An 18,946-nucleotide genomic window follows, 5' to 3' on the forward strand; every position below is an offset into this window, starting at 1 on the left:
TGGCCCAAGTCCTTGGGCCCTGCACCCGCATGGGAGACCAGGAGAAGCACCTGGCTCCTGGCTTCGGATCAGTGTGGTGCGCCGGCCACAGTGCGCCTGCAGCAGCGGCCATTGGAGGGTGAACCAGCGGTAAAAGGAAGACCTTTCTCTCTGTCTCTCTCTCTCACTGTCCACTCTGCCTGTCAAAAAATAAAATAGATAAATAAATAAATAAATAAAGAGTTCAACAAATAGTATGAAAAAAAATATTCCTCAACAGTCGAGACAAGGGAGAGTACTTTTTCTTATGAATCCATCTGTGTCTGTACCTGAGGTCAGTAGAGTAATAAGTACATATGTAGAGAAAGTTCTGTGGGATGTCTAATCTGTATGGTATTGATATATAGATATAGATGTAGATATATAATATTTTGTGCCACCTTTATGTTATCTCTGAGGGATTAATACTTTACAATTTGTGATAGTCTCTCAATGATCAAGTTTTCTGTCTGTCATGATCAGAGTATTTACAACAGAATAGCTAGGACATAAAGGAAAGGGGATTTATTGTTAAGAGTACTACATCTAATTGCCCTTTAAAAAGGATGTGAATTATCAGATTCACAGAGAGATGTCGCTCCCCCTCTTCATGGAGGAACAACACAGGACCCTGTGCTGTTCTTTTGTCTGCTCAGCCCTCCCCGGGTTTGCTGCTGGTTCTTCCCGGGTTGGCCACTATCCCTTCCACCTCCGTGGAAGGGCAGTTCCCCCTGGCCACATTCCCCACTTCCGCAGGGGAGCGGCACACCGCCGGCCGATTCTCTCGGGGGCTGCACAGGTGTTCCTTCAGATAGATGTTCCCCTTAGATGTTCCTGGTGCATGCCGTCTCTCTCCTCCTTTATAGTCCTCCTCCGCCAATCCTAACTCGGCTGCCCACACGCCGAGTACGCTGCTCTCCTCCAATCAGGAGCAGGATCAGCTCCTGGAGGTCAGCACTCAAGTTGGCAAGAGGCAGCTGCGTAGAAGCTGTTTCCTCCTCTCCCAGCGCCATATTGTGGGAGAGCAGATGCATAGAATAAGTCTTAATTCCAGTAACTTAGTCTAGTCCGAGTTGCTCCCAGTTGCTCCCCACAGATCCCCCTTTCTTTTTATTTTTGGCGTTGATACGCACCTGTCTTCGGTGCCCCGCGGCACACACTCTGCTCTGCTTGCTAGAGTTGCCACAGGCTCTTACAAGTCCTATCAATCAGGCAAACCGAATCCGGGTCCTCTCTTCGCCATGTTGTGAGGAGGTTTTTAGGCACTGATGCGTACCTGTGTTCGGTGCCCTGCAGCACATGCTCTGCTCTGCTAGAACTGCCTGCAGGTGCTTACAAGCCCTAGCAATCAGGCAAACCGAATCCAAGCCTTCTCATTGCCGTATTGTGGGGAGACTTATTGGTGTTGATAACGTGCCTATCTTCGGTGACCTGCAGCTCATACTCTGGTCGAGCTGCCTGCTGGTGCTTATTGCCTTACTAATCAGGCAGACCGAATCCAAGCCTTCTCATTGTGGTATTGTGGGGAGACTTATTGATGTTAATTCGTGCCTGTCTTCGGTGACCTGCGGCGCATAAGCTGCTAGCCGCCCACAGGTGCTCACCACCTCCCTAATCAGGCAGACCGAATCCAAGCTCTCTCATTGCCATGTTGAGGGGAGGCCTTATTTTTCTCTATTTCTCTACCTCCGGGCATTCCTATCTCTCCTATTTTACTTCTATCTACCAGCATTCCTATTTCTCTCATTTTACTTCTAAACTTCTGTTTCCCTTATCCCAGCGGCTTCCCGGCGCCCGCCCCGAGGCTGCTTCTCTGCGGCTTCCCGGCTCTGAGCCGCTTCAGCCCGCGCTTCTCTCATCTGCGTGGCTTCCCGGCACCCGCCCTGTGGCGGGCTCCCGGCTCTGCGGCTTGGCTTCGCGCGCACACTCCTCTGTCTCCACGCCCTTCGCACCCCCACCAAGGCCTCGCGCCAGCCCCGCGTTCCCTATCTATTCACGCCCCATGCTCTCTCTGCACGTGGCGGCTTCCGCGAATCACACAGCGTAGCTCACGTCTCCGCCACTAGCATTCAGTCCAAGTTCCCCGGACTAACCTGGCGAATTCCAACCTGGCGGCCCACGTCTCTGCCTCTGGTTCCAGATTTTCGCCTTTTGCTCCCTGGGCTGACTTGAAGAATTCCAAGCTGGCTTACGTCTCCGCCTCGGCCTGCCCCCGCAGCTTCATCCTCCCTAACATATTTTTCTCTACCCGGTATGTTTCCTAACTTTTCTTCCAACAATATTCCTCCCTCATTTCTCCTGGCTTCTCCCCACAGTCCGCATCCGAGTCTGTTTGTTCTAGCTTTCACTTTCGCTTTCGACCTTAAAGATTTCTCCCAGCTTCCCCCCGTAGTCCATATCCGAGTCTATGCCTAGGCTTTCAATAGCTTCTTCCGGCACCTTTTCGTCCGGCTTTTCCCTAGGCTCTTTGCTAGTCTCTCTCTCCGGTATTTTCCCACTTCTTCCCGTTTCTTCCCTCCTAAGTTTCCTATCCGAGTCACGGCACCATTATGTCGCTCCCCCTCTTCATGGAGGAACGACACAGGACCCTGCGCTGTTCTTTTGTCTGCTCGGCCCTCCCCAGGTTTGCTGCTGGTTCTTCCCGGGTTGGCTACCAACCCTTCCACCTCCGTGGAAGGGCGGTTCCCCCTGGCCACTTTTCCCCACTTCCGCGGGGGAGCGGCACACCACCGGCCGGCTCTCTCGGGGGCTGCACAGGTGTTCCTTCAGATAGATGTTCCCTCAGATGTTCCCCTTAGATGTTCCTGGTGCATGTTGTCTCTCTCCTCCTTTATAGTCCTCTTCCACCAATCCCAACTCTGCTACCCACACGCCGAGTACGCTGCTCTCCTGCAATCAGGAGCAGGATCAGCTCCTGCAGGTCATCATTCAAGCTGGCGAGACGCAGCTGCATAGAAGTTGTTACTCCCTTCTCAGCGCCATATTGTGGGAGAGCAGATGCATAGAATAAGTCTTAATTCCAGTAACTTAGTCTAGTCCGAGTTGCTCCCAGTTGCTCCCCACAGAGAGACATCAGTTCTGCTCTAAGGTGTTTCTTTGCATATTTCTGAAATGTGACATGTAAATGTTTCCTTGAAATATAAGAGTAGGGTCAAGAGGAATTACAGGAAAATTTAGAGTCAGAAATTTATAGGATGACTATCAATTCCCTATGAGGTACAATTAATCCCAGAATATTGGAGATGCCTATATGCCTATATGCAATTGAAAATTACAAAAAAAAAAAAAAAAAGGAAAGGGAAAAAGAAAGATGGTGGGAGGGAGAGTGGAAGGAAGGGAATACTTTATGTTCTTAGAACTGTATCTACAAAACACCTTGAATCTACTAAAAACTAAATAAAATTAAAATTAATTTCTTAAATTATGAAAATAATCCTAGAACCTATTAAATACTTTAGTTGACGATTATTATTTCTCATTCATACTTCATGTTGTGCTTGACTTTTTACAAAAGGTAGATAGTATCTGTATATTGTCTTGTGATTAGTGATTTCATTGGGGCATTTTGTTCTATTTATTAAAATTTCTCCTCAACTTGATGTGGTTATCTCCCCTTGCAAGGCTGAGGAGAGGAGAGGTTGGCAGTGGTGGAGTGGCTGGAAACTGAGTCAGCTACTCTGAGTGCTGCTTATTTCTGTTGAGCTTCAGTCTGCCTAGAAGTTGTTCTTCTACAGAGGGACCAGTGAAATACTACATATTCTCCAGTAGAATATTATTTTTTAAATTAAAAGTTCCAACAACTGAAGGTTATTTGATGTCAGTGTTAGCTACGTAGACTAATGTGTTCTGATAAGACATCCTGAGCCATTAACTTCTTAGGACCCCAGACAGTAAAGAAAGAATAGGCTAGAGAAAGAGAAGATGTTTACATTGAGATTGTTCCAGCACTTTTTTCTTCATGGCTAAACCTGTAAAAGGCACCTTTTTGTTAGGAAAGAATGAGTTCATTGTGTGTGAGGTGCCATCAATATGACATCAATCATCTGCAAAGTCACACTTAGATGAGGGAAGAGATATATGGAAATGGTTTTGGTTTGGGGGTTTAAGAACTTTCTGTTCTTGGCCGGTGCTGTGGCTCACTAGGCTAATCCTCCGCCTAGTGGCGCTGGCACACCAGGTTCTAGTCCCGGTCGGGGCACCGGATTCTGTCCCGGTTGCCCCTCTTCCAGGCCAGCTCTCTGCTGTCACCCGGGAGTGCACTGGAGGATGGCCCAAGTGCTTGGGCCCTGCACCCCATGGGAGACCAGGATAAGTACCTGGCTCCTGCCTTCGGATCAGCGCAGTGTGCCGGTCGCAGCGCGCCGGCTGCGGCAGCCATTGGAGGGTGAACCAACGGCAAAGGAAGACCTTTCTCTCTGTCTCTCTCTTCACTGTCCATTCTGCCTGTCAAAAAATAAAAAAAAAAACTTTCTGTTCTTTCTTTCTGCTGCACCTCCTGTGTAATCTCTCTCCTGAGACAGGCAGAAGAAAGGATGAGATCTGAAACAGTTCTCCTCTGTGTCTTCTTCTCATGTCTAACTAGTCAGATCTGCACTAGAAGTTGTTTGGGGTCCTGAGCTTAATTAACCATTTGTTCCTCAGACATCTGTGAAGCTTCAAGTTAAACTTTATGTGCTGCTTGTCTTCTTCCAAAGAGAAACATCATAAGAATACACTAAAATAAGGGTGCGTCTCTATCTAGGCTTTGCCTTGGCATCACCAGGTATAAGGTTTGTTGATTATATCAAAATCCCCTGCTCAGCTGCCAGGCCTTCCTAAGTGACTCAAGAACCAAGGCCTTGCTGCTATAAATGTCTGAGGGAGGATCAGGATGTCCATGGGCCATGTGTGCCTGAGCTAGCTTGCAGGAAATGACGATGGTGGACTTCCTAGGGCATCATCTTCTTTCATTTTGCAGTTTACTTCCATTGGAATAATTCGCTGTCCTTAATTCTTAGTTGGAAATAAAGAATGGCAGAGTGCAATCCATGATTTTAACAGAGCTTGAGTGACACTGACAATGTGCGTGGTGAGCCAGCCCAGCAATGTGACAGTGTTTGAAATGCCTCATCAGCACTTGGATTTCCAAACTACATGGCCACCCAAAAGACATCTGTGCTTATTCAGAAATGTCCTCTGATGCAGCTGTTGTGTGGCTACACACCCGTTGTCCGGTTTCTGTATTTCTGTGCCAAGTCTTTAGCTGTGGAACCAACCTAACTGGCAAAACAGGAATGTAACAAATCATCCCTGTGATATGAGTCATATTAACTATTTATATGGAAGGGGGTTGCTAAGACATTACAGGAAGTACATGCGGCATGTACCCTGCTGTGACATGTTTTATTGAATTAACTAGACATATACACACACACACACACATATATATATATAGTAATCTACAGTTTGCTCTCAGATATGCAGTTCTGAGTTTCAGATTGTAAACAGAGCAACATTTAAAGGGTGTCTTAGTTTTACAGTGACTCCGTCTGTGGCTCCAGAGTTAAGAACAGCAGATAAAACCTGACCAGCTGAAGACACATTTCCTCCTTGAGAGAATATTAGCTTTGTTCTAAGGAAAAAAAAAAAGTTTTGTTTTTCAGTTTAATGCCTAAGGGAATATGTCTTATCCTCATAGAGAAGGGACTGATCAATGAGGTCTGTTTTTGTGGCTTTATTAAACTTTACCGTAATTAAAGCTACTACACACACAAAATGTTCTAAGCATAATTCACTTGTGAAATTCTGGCACCATTTTCAAGTTGTCTTTTAAGTCTAGCATAACCTTTCCATGTCATTGAATCAGTATACCACCTCATGGTAACTTGCGCAAGTTTATTCCTTCTGCTAAATGACAAGTAACAGTGTAGACGATGCTGATTTTCTTTAGAGCACACTGGAGAATTCCACTCATCAACTGACTAATATATATGGAACCCTGTCTGTTATCAGGTAGGCAAAGGACTTAGAATACCAAAATGAGTAAGATATAGTGCCTGCCTTCAGAGCAAGTACAGCCTAATGTGTGTGTAGCGGAGCAGACACATGGACCGATCACTCTACTGAGTGCAGTAGTAGTAAAACCCTCAGTTATAGCGCAGGGGAAATGCACGTTTTAACTGAATGCCACAGTTTAATTTTAAGCAAGTAACCCACATGACTTATACCAGTTGTCGCTCTGTAAAAAAAACTGACTCCGGAAGTATTTATTTGCCTCATGCTCCAGCTGTCTGTGACCCCTTGTCTGTCACAGGCCTCACTTGTGCCTGGAAGCTGGAGTCGAGCAGTGCCCACGGCAGACAGCTGCTCACCTCGTCTCACACTTAGGAGTAGTTGCGACCCCTCCCTGAGGTGCTGTACACCCTGGGAGAGCATAGCCATTTTATGTTTCCTCAAAGGAATCTTCTGTACGGAAGAGGGTTTGTAGTAAGCTAGTGTTTTAATCAGGTAACATTTCCCTCCATGTCCTGTCTTGTTTAACAAGGGCTGGCAGACTGTTTCTGTACGGGTCCAGATAGCAAATACGTTAGTCTTTGCCAGCCGTCTGTGTCCTGTGGCACCTACTCAACTCAGCCATTGTAGCAAGAAAGCAGCTCTAGAGAGAGCATAAAGGGGCACAGCTGTGTTCCAATAACACTTTATTTATAAAACCAGACGATGGGGCGTGTCTGGCCCACAAGCCATAGTTTGCCTAAACTCTGCTGTATTAGCAATGCTTTTTTCAGTCATGATGAACATTAAGACTTTCTGAAGGGAAGGAAAGTTGAAAGGAGTAACTGGCATTAAACTTGGGATCAGGACACCTGCCTCAAGGCCACAAGGCCTGGTTCTTCCACTGGTTTGATGTCAGCAAGCGATTTCCTACAACTTTTGTCTTCTCTGTAAAACAAGGGGATGGACAAATGTCTTCTAAGATACTGGTGAGCACCAGGATTCTCTGTTTCTGGAAAGACACAGGGGACTAAATCCCCCAAAGTTAGAGGGGAGAAGTATAAGTCTAGTATGTTGGTCTTAAAAAGCAAAGCTACATGCAGACAGGAGTGGGGAGTCCCTGGTTAAAGCAGTGTGAGGGAAAAGTTTAGCTTCAGCTGATGACTCGCTCATTAGCAGTCAACAAAGTAAAGTGGCTGCCCTGAGAGGCAGGGTAATTTTAGCCCCGTTAGTGGGGAAGCATGGCCAGGAGTTTCTAAGCCCTGCTGACATGAGCACAGTTCAAGTGTTGTGATCAGTCTTAGATGCCACGGAGGAAGCAAGGGACTTCCCACCCCTCATCCTGCCTGGAAAGAGGGCGGAGGGCAATGAACATACAGGAATGAGCAAAGGGATGGGAGCGGGCAGAGGCCAGGGATATGCTACCTGCTCAACTTGGATTCCCTGTGCACAGTGACTTCGGGAGAAGTTTCCTGTGCTGAGGATGTAGATTAGCACTCAGAATGTAGTCAGCCCTCAGAGACAGCAAGACTCTGAGAATGTGAAGAGCACTCCTGTGGGCTGCCTGTTCTCAGTGAGGCTGCCTGCGTCCTGGCATGACAAGGGCTGGGCTGTGCACTCCTGCACCTGCAGGCAGCCTGAGTTCCGCCTTGAGAGTCTTCAGGGTAACCTGAGGATGGTGTCACCCATTCTGTGGCCACCTGTTTGGCATGCTGCGTCCAGCCTCCCCACAGAGCGTCCATGACGTCTGCCACCTTAAGGCCCCTTTCCTCCCAAGAGTCTGCTGTGTTTGCATTTTTCTGCACTCGTAGGCTTCCTGTCAGTGCTGTCTGGGTGTGTTGATACCACTGAAATGTGTGAAAAGATTTCAGCCACTATGAAAATTGATTGTTTTTATTTTAACATTTATGTATTTCTTTTAATGTATATTAGAAAAATAGCACATCAATGTGTCACAAGTGCTATGCAAGCCAAAGCCATACTGAAAATGCAAATCAACTTAAAGCTGGTTTAATGAAAGATATTAAGTAAATAATAGTATTTTCACACATGGCAAAAATGAGGAAATTAGTATGTGAGTAGTAGAACATTGTTTTATGTAAAGTCTATTAAACTCTCAAGTAAGACATATAAAAGCCATTTTTATGTATTTTTCTTGCTAGCATCCCAATTGCTACTTCTACCTGTCACTGGATCATTTTCTCTATCACAGTCCCATCACTGGATTGTTTCATTTAAAAAAAAAAAAAAAAGTACAGCAATGCCCAGAGAAGAAATTCAAAAAAAAAGAGAAAGAAAGAGTAAAGGAAAAAAGTCTTACAGTAATATCTTTTAATCAGTTGCCTTCATTTTCCCTCAGAGTTCCTCCCCTGATGTGTACACTGCATTAGATGTGCACATGCTTATCATGGATGTACTTCGTATGTTTAATTTCAGCGTATCACATTGCCTTATAATGAACTCCTGTTTATTGCATTTTTTGCTTTCAGCCATTTGTCATTCTTAAACGTTCTGCAATCTTTCCTTATGTTTTACTTTGACCCTGATGTCTTTGTTAAGTGCAGTCAAATTTACCCTGTAGTCCGGGTGCTGCGATCTCAGCCTGTTCTCCAAATTCCTTCCTTGGGAAGCTTTAGACACCTCAACTTTCTTGTTTCTAATTTTCCTTGGTATTTAGAATTTTTACTTGCATCCTATCATTCCATTTTTTTTTTACATATGATTTCCCTCAGGAGTCTTGAGTCTGTAATGGTCTCTCTCCAGCTCACAGAAGTCTCTTCCCCCACTTAAAACTGTTTCAGACATCCATGAGGACGTCATGTCTCATGAGTACACAGCTGATTTCCTCTGGTTTTTCTCTGTTTAATAAAGCTTTCCCATTGTATTCCCATCCCCCAGAACTTCACTCCAGACATTGAAAAGATCTGCCTTTTATGCATACACATACAAATCAATAGGACATTTGCCTGTTATATGTATTCTCTGATGTGGAGCTTAGTTTGGGCTATGCATCACCCTTCTGGTTCAAGACTTGATTGAATCAGGAACCATAGTCTTTCAGTTTGTTTTGGGCAGCCTTGATATGTGGACAATTAGACTTGTAGTTAACATTGTATAAAAAGTTGATGTCTGGAGAAAATGTACCCAATATCTAGGAAAAAAAATAACTGATTATTCTGTTTGTCATTTTTACAGGCTAGATTACAGTGGACCTTCCAGGGAATTTTTCTTCCTGGTATCCAGAGAACTCTTTAACCCATATTATGGCTTATTTGAATATTCAGCAAATGACACATACACAGTACAAATAAGTCCCATGTCTGCTTTTGTAGACAATCACCATGAATGGTAAGTCTTTCTGCAACAGTTTCTTTAGTTGATTATCTATGATACTGCACCCCCCATAGGAAGCCAGATTTCTTTTAAGGTGTTTTTCCTTGAACAAAATCATGTCTTCAGTTAAATACCTCATTTCAATTTTGTTTTTGATATCAAATTTAAATATACAAACAGGCTGCAAGCTAGGAATAGATTATGTTCCATAAAGGCACTCTTAGGTAAGCTGGGCAGAATTCAAAAGATTTTCCCCACTGGAAGAAAGTTACAGATGATGATAGGTTTCCAGTGAGAGCCCTAAATCCCTCTCCTCACCTGTGGCTGTCTATGGTTGCCAAGCCCAGATTGGAGTGAAAAGGGGGAGGGCCTCACCCAGCAGTCAGGAAGATTCTGCAGCTGCCCAGTGGGGAAGTGGCTGTCACTGGGCGGGGCAGCAGGAGGGCGTGAGTCTGGCTGCCAGTGTAGCAGTGAGGTCTGGGGAGGTGGGGTGACCTGGAGGAACAGCAGGAGTGGGAAGTCACGAGCACTGGCCATTCTCTGTAGAAGCCATTTAAAGTTTTAACCAATTGCTCATACAAAATCATCAAGGAAACCTGATTTAGCTAAGGTTCCCAGCTGGAGATTATTTATTCTGAAAATCTCAAATTGTGCCCCTTCCAAACATCCTTACATCTTTTTAAATCCATGCATTTATAGACTTTAAATATTTGCATAACTCCTATTACCTTGTGCCTGGTCAAATCCACTGATATAAACAAAGTAACATGAGTAGGACTCACGCAAAAAAGTTCTTTGAGACATGAGCTTAATATTGATGTTTGAAAGGCATTGACTTTTAGGCCTTATTTTTCAAATTAACTTCTGTTTAGCTATGATTTGAAGTCCTAACTGTGGCTAATACAGTTGTGCCAGAATTAAGTAGAAATAAAGAGAAGCAAAGCTGCTGGACATTAATCTTAAAACAGCTGCCTAATACTAAAATTACAAACGGAGAATATGAGTCTCCATACAGATTTACTCTTTTGGAAGGCATTAGGCTTTCAAAGAGTTAGAAACTTGAATACCTTTGAAAAAGAAAATAAGTGTACATCTCAGGCAGCGAAATCAGTCAAAACAGATATATTTCATAAAGTTTCCAGAGTGATTCAGAATAGAAGTGAGTCTCGAAAGTACAGAGAACAGAATGTCCCACGAGGAAAATCCCTGCATACGTCCATATGCATAATTCTTGAATGGTGACAGTTATCCTCAGGAGCGGAGTTTCAGAGAGAACAGGGATGGAGCTTTCCTAGTCTGAGACTGCGCTCTTCCTCATGAGAGAATTGCTGCTGGGTTTGTGTTTGAGCAGTTCAGCTAATATTCACGCACACAAACTAGCAGGAAACATTTTCCTTATCTCTTCTGATCTCATTGTGTCAACATCTCTTGGAAGAGGTTTGGGGAAATTTCATTGAAATGCTAGTGGGAGATTCAGTTGGCAATGTGGGGTGTTACTTAGTAGACATTATTGGCACAAGGTAAATGTGGAACAGTGTTTATCAGACTGACACAGATTTCTTTAACAAGTAGATATGAATTATGGGCCTAATTCAGGTACAGCCTATAGTGCACACAAACTCTCATGGACCTAGTAGGAAGTTAATCGTGAACAAACTTAGGTGGTTAGAGTTGGAAGGCATTGTAGAAAGCAAATAGAACCATTTAGAAACTGTCCCATGACGTGTAAGCTGTCTCATGTGTTTCCTCTGCAGGTTCCGGTTCAGTGGTAGGATCCTTGGTCTTGCACTAATACACCAGTATTTGTTGGATGCCTTCTTCACACGGCCCTTTTATAAGGCTCTTCTCAGAATGTAAGAGTAGTTTTCTTGCTTATATAATTTGCATACAAAAATGTAGTATTTATATGAAAGAATCTTCTGTCAGAGTCTTTGTTCATTGGCTCACTATCTCAAACCTGTTGTCAATAACTTCATAATGCTTTAGATTTTAGAAATTAATACAATTTCATGGTTACTGTTTTTCCTGCGTTTGACCCTTTATTCCTATCTAGCCCTAACATCTTAGTTTTGCTCTCTACCCAATAATTTATTCTCGTTTGTTGCAACACATGTTTCTTCAAAACAATTATGCTTCAGACACAGCACTGAAATTCTTGTGGTCTTAATGCTGATTATTAATAGAATAGTTGTGGGTAAGTCTTAGTGACTCACAGCCCCCATTCATTATGAGATGCATTTTATATTTTGCTTTATGCAAACTTTCAGCTATCTGTTCAAATTTTCATTCTTGGTTTTGTTTGTGTTTAATTTTTTATTTGTTAAGAATGGACAGTGTCATACTTTTCCTGAGGACTCTATATGCAAAATAGTAATTTATGGTGGGAGCTGAAAATTTGACATTCACAGAACTTTTTCTTCATTGTTATCATAATGAAAGATTGCAATGATTGTAAATGTAGAGCAAACCATGTCTGGCCTGTAATCAGTACCTAGTCATTTACAAGGCTGAACAGGAGAAGGAAACTGTCTGTAAGGTAGTAGCTCAAACTTGTAATGGGAGAGCCCTGAATTACTGCGTGATTCTATCCAGCTGATTCCCTCACTGAGGTCATGGACTTGCTTCCTGTAAAATGCAAGTTTAGACTTAACATGAAAGCAAACAGAATGTTGCTATGGGTCCTTCCTGGGGTCAAGAGGAAGACATTTGCCTTCCTTTCTTTCAGTGTCTTAGCACATACAGCTCTGGGTAATGGCCACCGTTCTCTCCCTCTCTCTGGTCCACTTTGTATTTTCCCATTTCATTGACTTGTCTCTGATCTCTTTGATGCTTTCTGAATGAGTGGTCTTTGCCAAGTGCTTTCACTTGCCTCAACTTCATACCCTCAATGCACAGTAGTAGCCTGGCTTCTTTATACCTGTAACACATGGAGGCGTGTAAAGAATACTTTGTGGACGTGGTATCAGACCACTCTGCTGCTTCTGATACCACTGAGCACTGCCCCTGCCCTTTTCTTTCTTGGGACTTTCCTCCCCCTGGCCTCCAGACCACTGTGCCCTCCCAGCTCTCCTTGTAGGGCCTTTCCTCGCCTTGCCCTGAAACCTGGGTGTTCCAGAAGTGTCCATTTGTGGCTCCTGCTTTGCCCACTTGATACGCTGTCGTGGGAGAAATTCTTCTCCTGCTTCATCTGCTGACTCCCAGATCTGTCCCTCAGTCCTGCTCTCTCTCTTGGGGTGTAGGCTCACATGGTCAGCAGTTCACTGAATACCTTCACTTGTATATCTCACAGGGACCTCAGAATCAACATGGTTAAAACTAAACCTTGAATTCACCATAACCTAAAAATATGTACCTTCTCTCCTGTGCTCAAGTTGCAATAAAGTGGGACCCACACTCTCCACTCTACTCAGAAATTGGAAGTTGTCCTTAAACAGGGATGGCCAACACTCGGTACATGCTCTACTCTTCCCTTCTGATCTCATTCCCATGATCTAGTTCGAAAATCACACAGGGGACTTTTTCCCACAGAACTCATTGTTGCCTCAGAAATAGTTTCAACTTACAGACAGTCAAGACTGGCAATTAAGCAACGTCAGTTTTCAACCTGATTTCATTTGCCACCCCAATTTTAGATATCTTTCTTTATACTTAACCCCCAATAAAACCATTAATTTCTGCACCTGTGCCTCCCAAACCTCATTTTCTTCTTCTTCTCTCCACCATTGATAGTCTCCCCTAACTAGACCCCTTGTGTAATTTTGGCCAAATTACCATAGTGGTCTGTTAACTATTCTCCGCCTTCTAATGATAACCACCAGCTTCGTCTCAGTGCTCGACAAACCTCTACACTGAGTCTCCAGAGGACTCACACCTCACATCAGATCTGTCATGCCTTCTCCAGGCCTTGCAATAGTTCTGAATCACCAGTGCCTTAGTGTGATACTCATGACCTGCTCCCAGCTGACTTTCTAGCCTTGTGCTCTGGAAATTCTGCCTTGTGGTAAGTTCTCTTAAGCTGGGAGTATCTTGACACTCCATGCCTTTGTGTGCAGTTCATGTTACTTGCTCCTGCTTTCCCCCTTCTCCTTCATTTGTTCGCTTTGGACTCTCTAACTTCTAAACATCTTGAAAATTTTAATGTAGATGTTATCTGCTCTAGAAAGCTTTTCCTGAATCTCCAAATCAAAGCAGATCTCCCTCATTTGCTCTGACAGCTACCTGAACCTACCTAATCTTTTAAAAATTGATGTGTAGCATATGCTTTTAATATTACATAATTTTAAAAATTACCTACTGCATATTATCACACACCAGTTTATACAGTAGTCCTCCTTATCCTCAGGGAAATACATTTCAAGACTCCCAGTGGATTCCTGAAATGGCAGGTGGTACTGAACTATGTATAGTCTACATTTTCTCCTGTACATACCTATGGTAAAGTTTAACATATTAGACCCAGTGAGAGATTAACAACAATAAGTAATAAATAGACAAAATTAAAACAACTTACTATAATAAAAGTTATTTAAAACTTGTGAATTGTTTATTCCTGGAATTTTCTAGTAAAAATCTTCAGACCATGGTTGAACACAGGTAGCTGAAACCATGGAAAGTGAAACTACAGATAAAAAAAGACTACCGTAGCAACTATCTGTTTGTGTGTCCATTTCCCCAACTAGACCAGTAGCTCCTGGGCACAGTGACTGCTCATCACATAGCCATTAAGATGTCGATAAACATTTATACTGACTCGCACAAAATGTCTTTCAAATTGGGCTGAGACGGAAGAATATTTCAAAACTACTGTAGCAAATTAATTACTGCTACCTTACAACAGGACCATGTAATACTTGCTCTACCTCATGCAGATCCTCTCTATGCAATGAAGCAAAATGTAGAAATATGGAAAGCCATTATAATTGTAAAGAAATTCTGTGGCTTACTGTTTTCAGAAGCACAAGAAAAAGAACCATGGAGGAAAAGGGGATATATAGGAATATACATCACAAAATTTAATTTTTTAAATAAAAAAGTATAATATTGCAGGAATATAGAAATAATTTCAAATGAGGAAAACAAAATTTTATGGTAATGTAATGCAGCCAAAAGAAATATTGGACCCAAGTTGTCAACTCGAGTTCTATCCGGTTCCTGATCTGGTGTTAACTGTGGATGTGTGTTGACTGACATTCTGTTCCTCCAGATCTATGTCTGTGAAACAGAGGACAGAGTAAGTCCTAAGGCATTTTTATATGTCCAGGGTTTTCTAACATACACCAAATTTCAAAATTATTTCACAGGTTTGCTTACTGAACTTGACTAAGAACTTTCCAGGAATCACTGCCTATTTGTTTGGTGGTGTTCTTGCCTTTAATTCTTTGATTCTTTCCTCATAGCCTCATGCATTTGTCTCTATCCATTTGTTATCCTAGTCTGTGTGACCTGAGTGATCTGGAATACCTTGATGAAGAGTTCCATCAGAGCCTGCAGTGGATGAAAGACAATGACATCCATGACATCCTGGACCTCACGTTCACTGTGAATGAAGAAGTTTTTGGGCAGGTCTGTACATGTGCACACCTGCTATCTGAGTATGGTAATTGAAGGTTATTGGTCAGTAAAGATGCTTATACATTTGTAACTCTTGGCTGATTTAAACCCAAGATCATACAATGTGATGGTAATCTTGGTTACAAAGATTATTCTAATGCTAATTGCAGATGAAGATGTTCTCTTTTACCAATTATAGTAACTCTTTGTATGTTATAAGCAAACTCTCTTTTATTGTCAACTAAAATATCCACAAATATTTGAACATATGCTTGGATAGAATACAGTTTTCAAATGTTTGTGCTATCCCAGAGTTGAATATTAAGTTATTTAATCACCACTTGTAGTTAACTCTGTTTCAGATTTAAGTATCAAAATTGATTGTATTAAGGCTGAAGCAATAAAAACCATATTTGGAGAAGCCTTAAAAACAGAGAATATGTTGTTGTTGTTGTTGTTTTGATGTTGACAGAAGGGTAGGTTAAAAGACTTCTTTCACGACGAACTTTATGATGCTGTGGATTAAGACAGTGCTTGAGATGCTCACATCCCATATGGGGTACATGGGATTGAGTCCCAGCTGCTCCACTTCTGATCCAGCTTTCTCCTAGTGAGCCATGGAGGCAGCAGCTGATGGCATAAGAACTTGAGTTCCTGCCTCCACATGGGAGACCTGGATGGAGTTCCTGGCTCCTTGCTTTGGTCGAGTCCCAACTGTTGCAAGTATTTGAGGAGTGAACCAGCAAATGAAAGATACCTCCCCACCATATAGTATCTCATAAGTAATAGTCTTATTTAGGCATTAATATTTGGCTGAATTGCTGTATTTCATGTGTTTTAAAAATGAAATTTTCAATTAACATTCACTTGAGAATGACTATGCTTCATTAAAGTAAACCTTTACTTAGATATTGGCTATTTGGACATTCTGGATTCTGAACCTTAGAGGAATTCGTGAAATGGCTTTTTTAAACATTCTAATAATGTTTACTTCTAATAATGGGCTAGTGTCTGAAATGAATTCATTTACATCTTAAAAGATTTACTTTGTTAGGATTTAGAACTTGAAATGCATATTTTTTAACCACTGAGTTTCTCAAATATCAGCCCAATGCCCAGTCTTAAGTGAGTGCTGTGCCTACATGTGCTGTCTGTGTAGAACCTCCCTGCCTGCTTATGCAATGTAGGGGCAGGATAGGGACAGGTCAGCTCTTTGGTATCAGTGTTCTTATGACATCAAGAGCATTCCTCCTTGGTCAGTCCTCCTGTTTTTTTGTTTTGTTTTGTTTATTATTTTTTTTAAATTTCAGATTACTGAACGAGAATTAAAGCCAGGGGGTGCCAATATCCCAGTGACAGAGAAGAACAAGAAGGAATACATCGAGAGGATGGTGAAGTGGAGGATTGAAAGGGGTGTTGTACAACAAACAGAGAGCCTAGTGCGTGGCTTCTATGAGGTAAAGATAGCTATCAGTCTCATATAAGTGGTGCTGAGGCTCATCTCCCTGTACGGCGTGGAACAATTCCATTTTGTCTTCTGTTGCATTTACCTATTTTCTTTTAATTTTAAAAATCCAATATTTTTTCTTTTATGTTTCAAGAGCACAAAAAAGCTTAATGTACTTGTGACATGAGTCACTGAAATAACATACTATGACCCAAATTCAAAGAACATGTGATGGTTTATGGCCACTAATAATATTTAAGTCATACTCCTTACTTATGCTTAGATATGTTTAATCAAACCACGTGTTTGATATATGAAATCATATCTGAGAGTCAGAATGAGCTATTACATGTATTCCATGTGACTTTTTCTAACTCCTTTTCAAAAGAGAAAAAGAAACTGTATTAATTATGAAACCAAAATCCTGTTGAGTGAAGTCTCATCAACTTTTCCTAAAAAAAAATTCCCAAGTGCCTATACAGGAACATCCATATTATTCCTGAAAATCTCTGAAACCTCCTTTTTCTGATGAGACTTAATTTTTCCCAGGTGCTTAAGCCATACCCCCATATTCTTATTATTCCACAGGTGGTGGATGCCAGACTGGTGTCTGTTTTTGATGCGAGAGAACTAGAATTGGTCATCGCAGGCACAGCTGAAATAGACCTAAGTGACTGGAGAAACAACACGGAATATAGAGGAGGTGAAATTTGGTTTATAGACATTGGATTTTAAGTTTAAAATTAAAGGAAGGTATGGTTCTGCGTGCTGATCTGAACATAGGAGAGGCAAAAGCACTTGCCCTCTAATCATAGGACTGATGCAGTCTCCCTTGAGACTTTGGGCAAGGTACATTCCCTTCTTTTCCTAGTTACCTCATCTGTCAGATGGGGGAAGGACTGTTTACACATCATCTGAGGATGTCATAACTCTTAATGGTTGGAAATGTGACCAGAGGAACAGTAATTAATTACTTTATGGTGTTGTTAGTGACGCACTGGGGAGCTAATAGCCAGCTGGTCAAACTCCACCTATTTCATTTTCATTTTAAAACTCAAAGAAGCACGCCCTTTGAGCTTCCTAATCAGCACAGTTTTTCTGCAGTTCTACTTACTAGTTGTCATTCACAGTTGAAACACTTGAATGGAGTAACACAGGGTTCTTAAAATTCAGCAAGTTTAGCAGTAGTAAAAAAATATAGTCACCAAATTAATAAATTAGCAGACCCATTTTCCAATTATATGTCACTTGAGACAGATATTGGGGGAAAGACATGTTTTGAGAAAAAAAATGTGTTAACATTTGGTAAATTACTTTTGGTTTTGCCTGAGCTTAACTCTTCTTTCCTGTCCTTTTGCCATGGCTAACTTGTTTGCCCATTTTCTTTGAAAGACTGTATTAAATTGCAGTTTCCATTGCTGCTATTTCTGAAGTTCAGTGGCTGAACTAAGTCTTTCCAATTGGCCCTATGTATAGCCCATATATGGTGCTGGTTACAATTGTGTTCACCAGACTATTTTTACTAACTAAAATATACTTTCTCTGGCATGCAACATAGCTTAGATTTTTACAATAATGACTGTTAGCTTGTTCTCCAGGATATTCTAATAGCAATGAAGTTCATCAAAGTGGCTATTTTTATATTTACACAGTATAAATTGTATTTACTCTATCTGACTAGTCAAGGATCTATCTCTATGGTTATTATAAATCTTTTCAAATGAAATCCCTGGGAGAGGGCAGAGAAGGGATGAGATACTCAGCTTCCATATTTGCTAACTCAACTAGCTGGCACTGACGGAGGAGGTGGCTGTGCGGCCACTTGCCATTTGTCCATACCACAGCTGTGTGTGGAGAATATGAGGAGACACATGCACTTCTCCTCCTCCAAAAGGCTTGGCACCAGGAAAGCAAAGGAGGAGCAGAAGAAGGACTGATTCATGAGGCCAGAAAACTTCAAAGCTACAAAGAGCCACTGCATTTATTGTACAGATGAGAAAACTGTTTGCTCAGTGCCAGAGAACTGTTCTTTACCAAAGGCTCCACACAGACCCTGGTGTGACTAGGTTCAATCCAGTTTTGTTTACCCTTCACTAGGGTCTCTCTCTTTTCTAAAAGAAGATCATACAACTCTAGTGAAATGGTAAATGGGGAGAGAGAGTCCTCCCGGATTCTACAGCTACTGAAATAAAATGATTTCTACTCACCTTCTTTTGGAACTATTGACTCAGAATTAAAGCAGTTCTTGTGTACATAAAATAGGTCTATTAATTGGTTTGAATCACTAATTGTACCATCATCCTTGTCAGCCTTCTCTCTAAATTTTTTTTCACTGAAAGGTTTGGAATTCACAAGCACTGCCTTCCTCTATCCTATAAATGATACTTCCAATACTTTATTAAATTCTACTAAAGTTTAAAATTTAGTTGATGACTATGATATTTTTAGTTGAAAGAATTAAAGGATATTTTGCTTTTTATTTGTAAATCATCACAAAAGTAATTTGATTTTAAAATATATGTGCTTCCAATTATATATTTATTTGTATAAATTATTTGATAAATATGTCTGTCCTCCATTAGAAACCCTGTGAGGGTCCATTTTCTTTGCCACTGTATCTTCAAGCTT

General features: G+C 41.9%; 1 protein-coding gene across 8 annotated transcripts in view; it reads left to right on the plus strand.

Moving 5' to 3' along the window:
• HECW2 (HECT, C2 and WW domain containing E3 ubiquitin protein ligase 2) overlaps positions 1–18,946 on the plus strand; it is a 452,881-nt gene that overhangs the window by 410,861 nt on the left and 23,074 nt on the right. For all 8 annotated transcript variants that reach the window (XM_089330142.1, XM_089330141.1, XM_051849332.3 and 5 more), the window contains 5 exons: positions 9,184–9,336; positions 11,076–11,174; positions 14,754–14,883; positions 16,182–16,328; positions 16,907–17,021. In XM_089330142.1, coding sequence (XP_089186268.1) covers positions 9,184–9,336; positions 11,076–11,174; positions 14,754–14,883; positions 16,182–16,328; positions 16,907–17,021 — 644 coding nt within the window. The remainder of the gene's footprint in view (positions 1–9,183; positions 9,337–11,075; positions 11,175–14,753; positions 14,884–16,181; positions 16,329–16,906; positions 17,022–18,946) is intronic.

This window comes from Oryctolagus cuniculus, chromosome 3 (assembly GCF_051225735.1).
Source record: "Oryctolagus cuniculus isolate XC-2025 breed Fujian yellow rabbit chromosome 3, ASM5122573v1, whole genome shotgun sequence".
In the NCBI taxonomy this organism is placed as follows: domain Eukaryota; kingdom Metazoa; phylum Chordata; class Mammalia; order Lagomorpha; family Leporidae; genus Oryctolagus; species Oryctolagus cuniculus.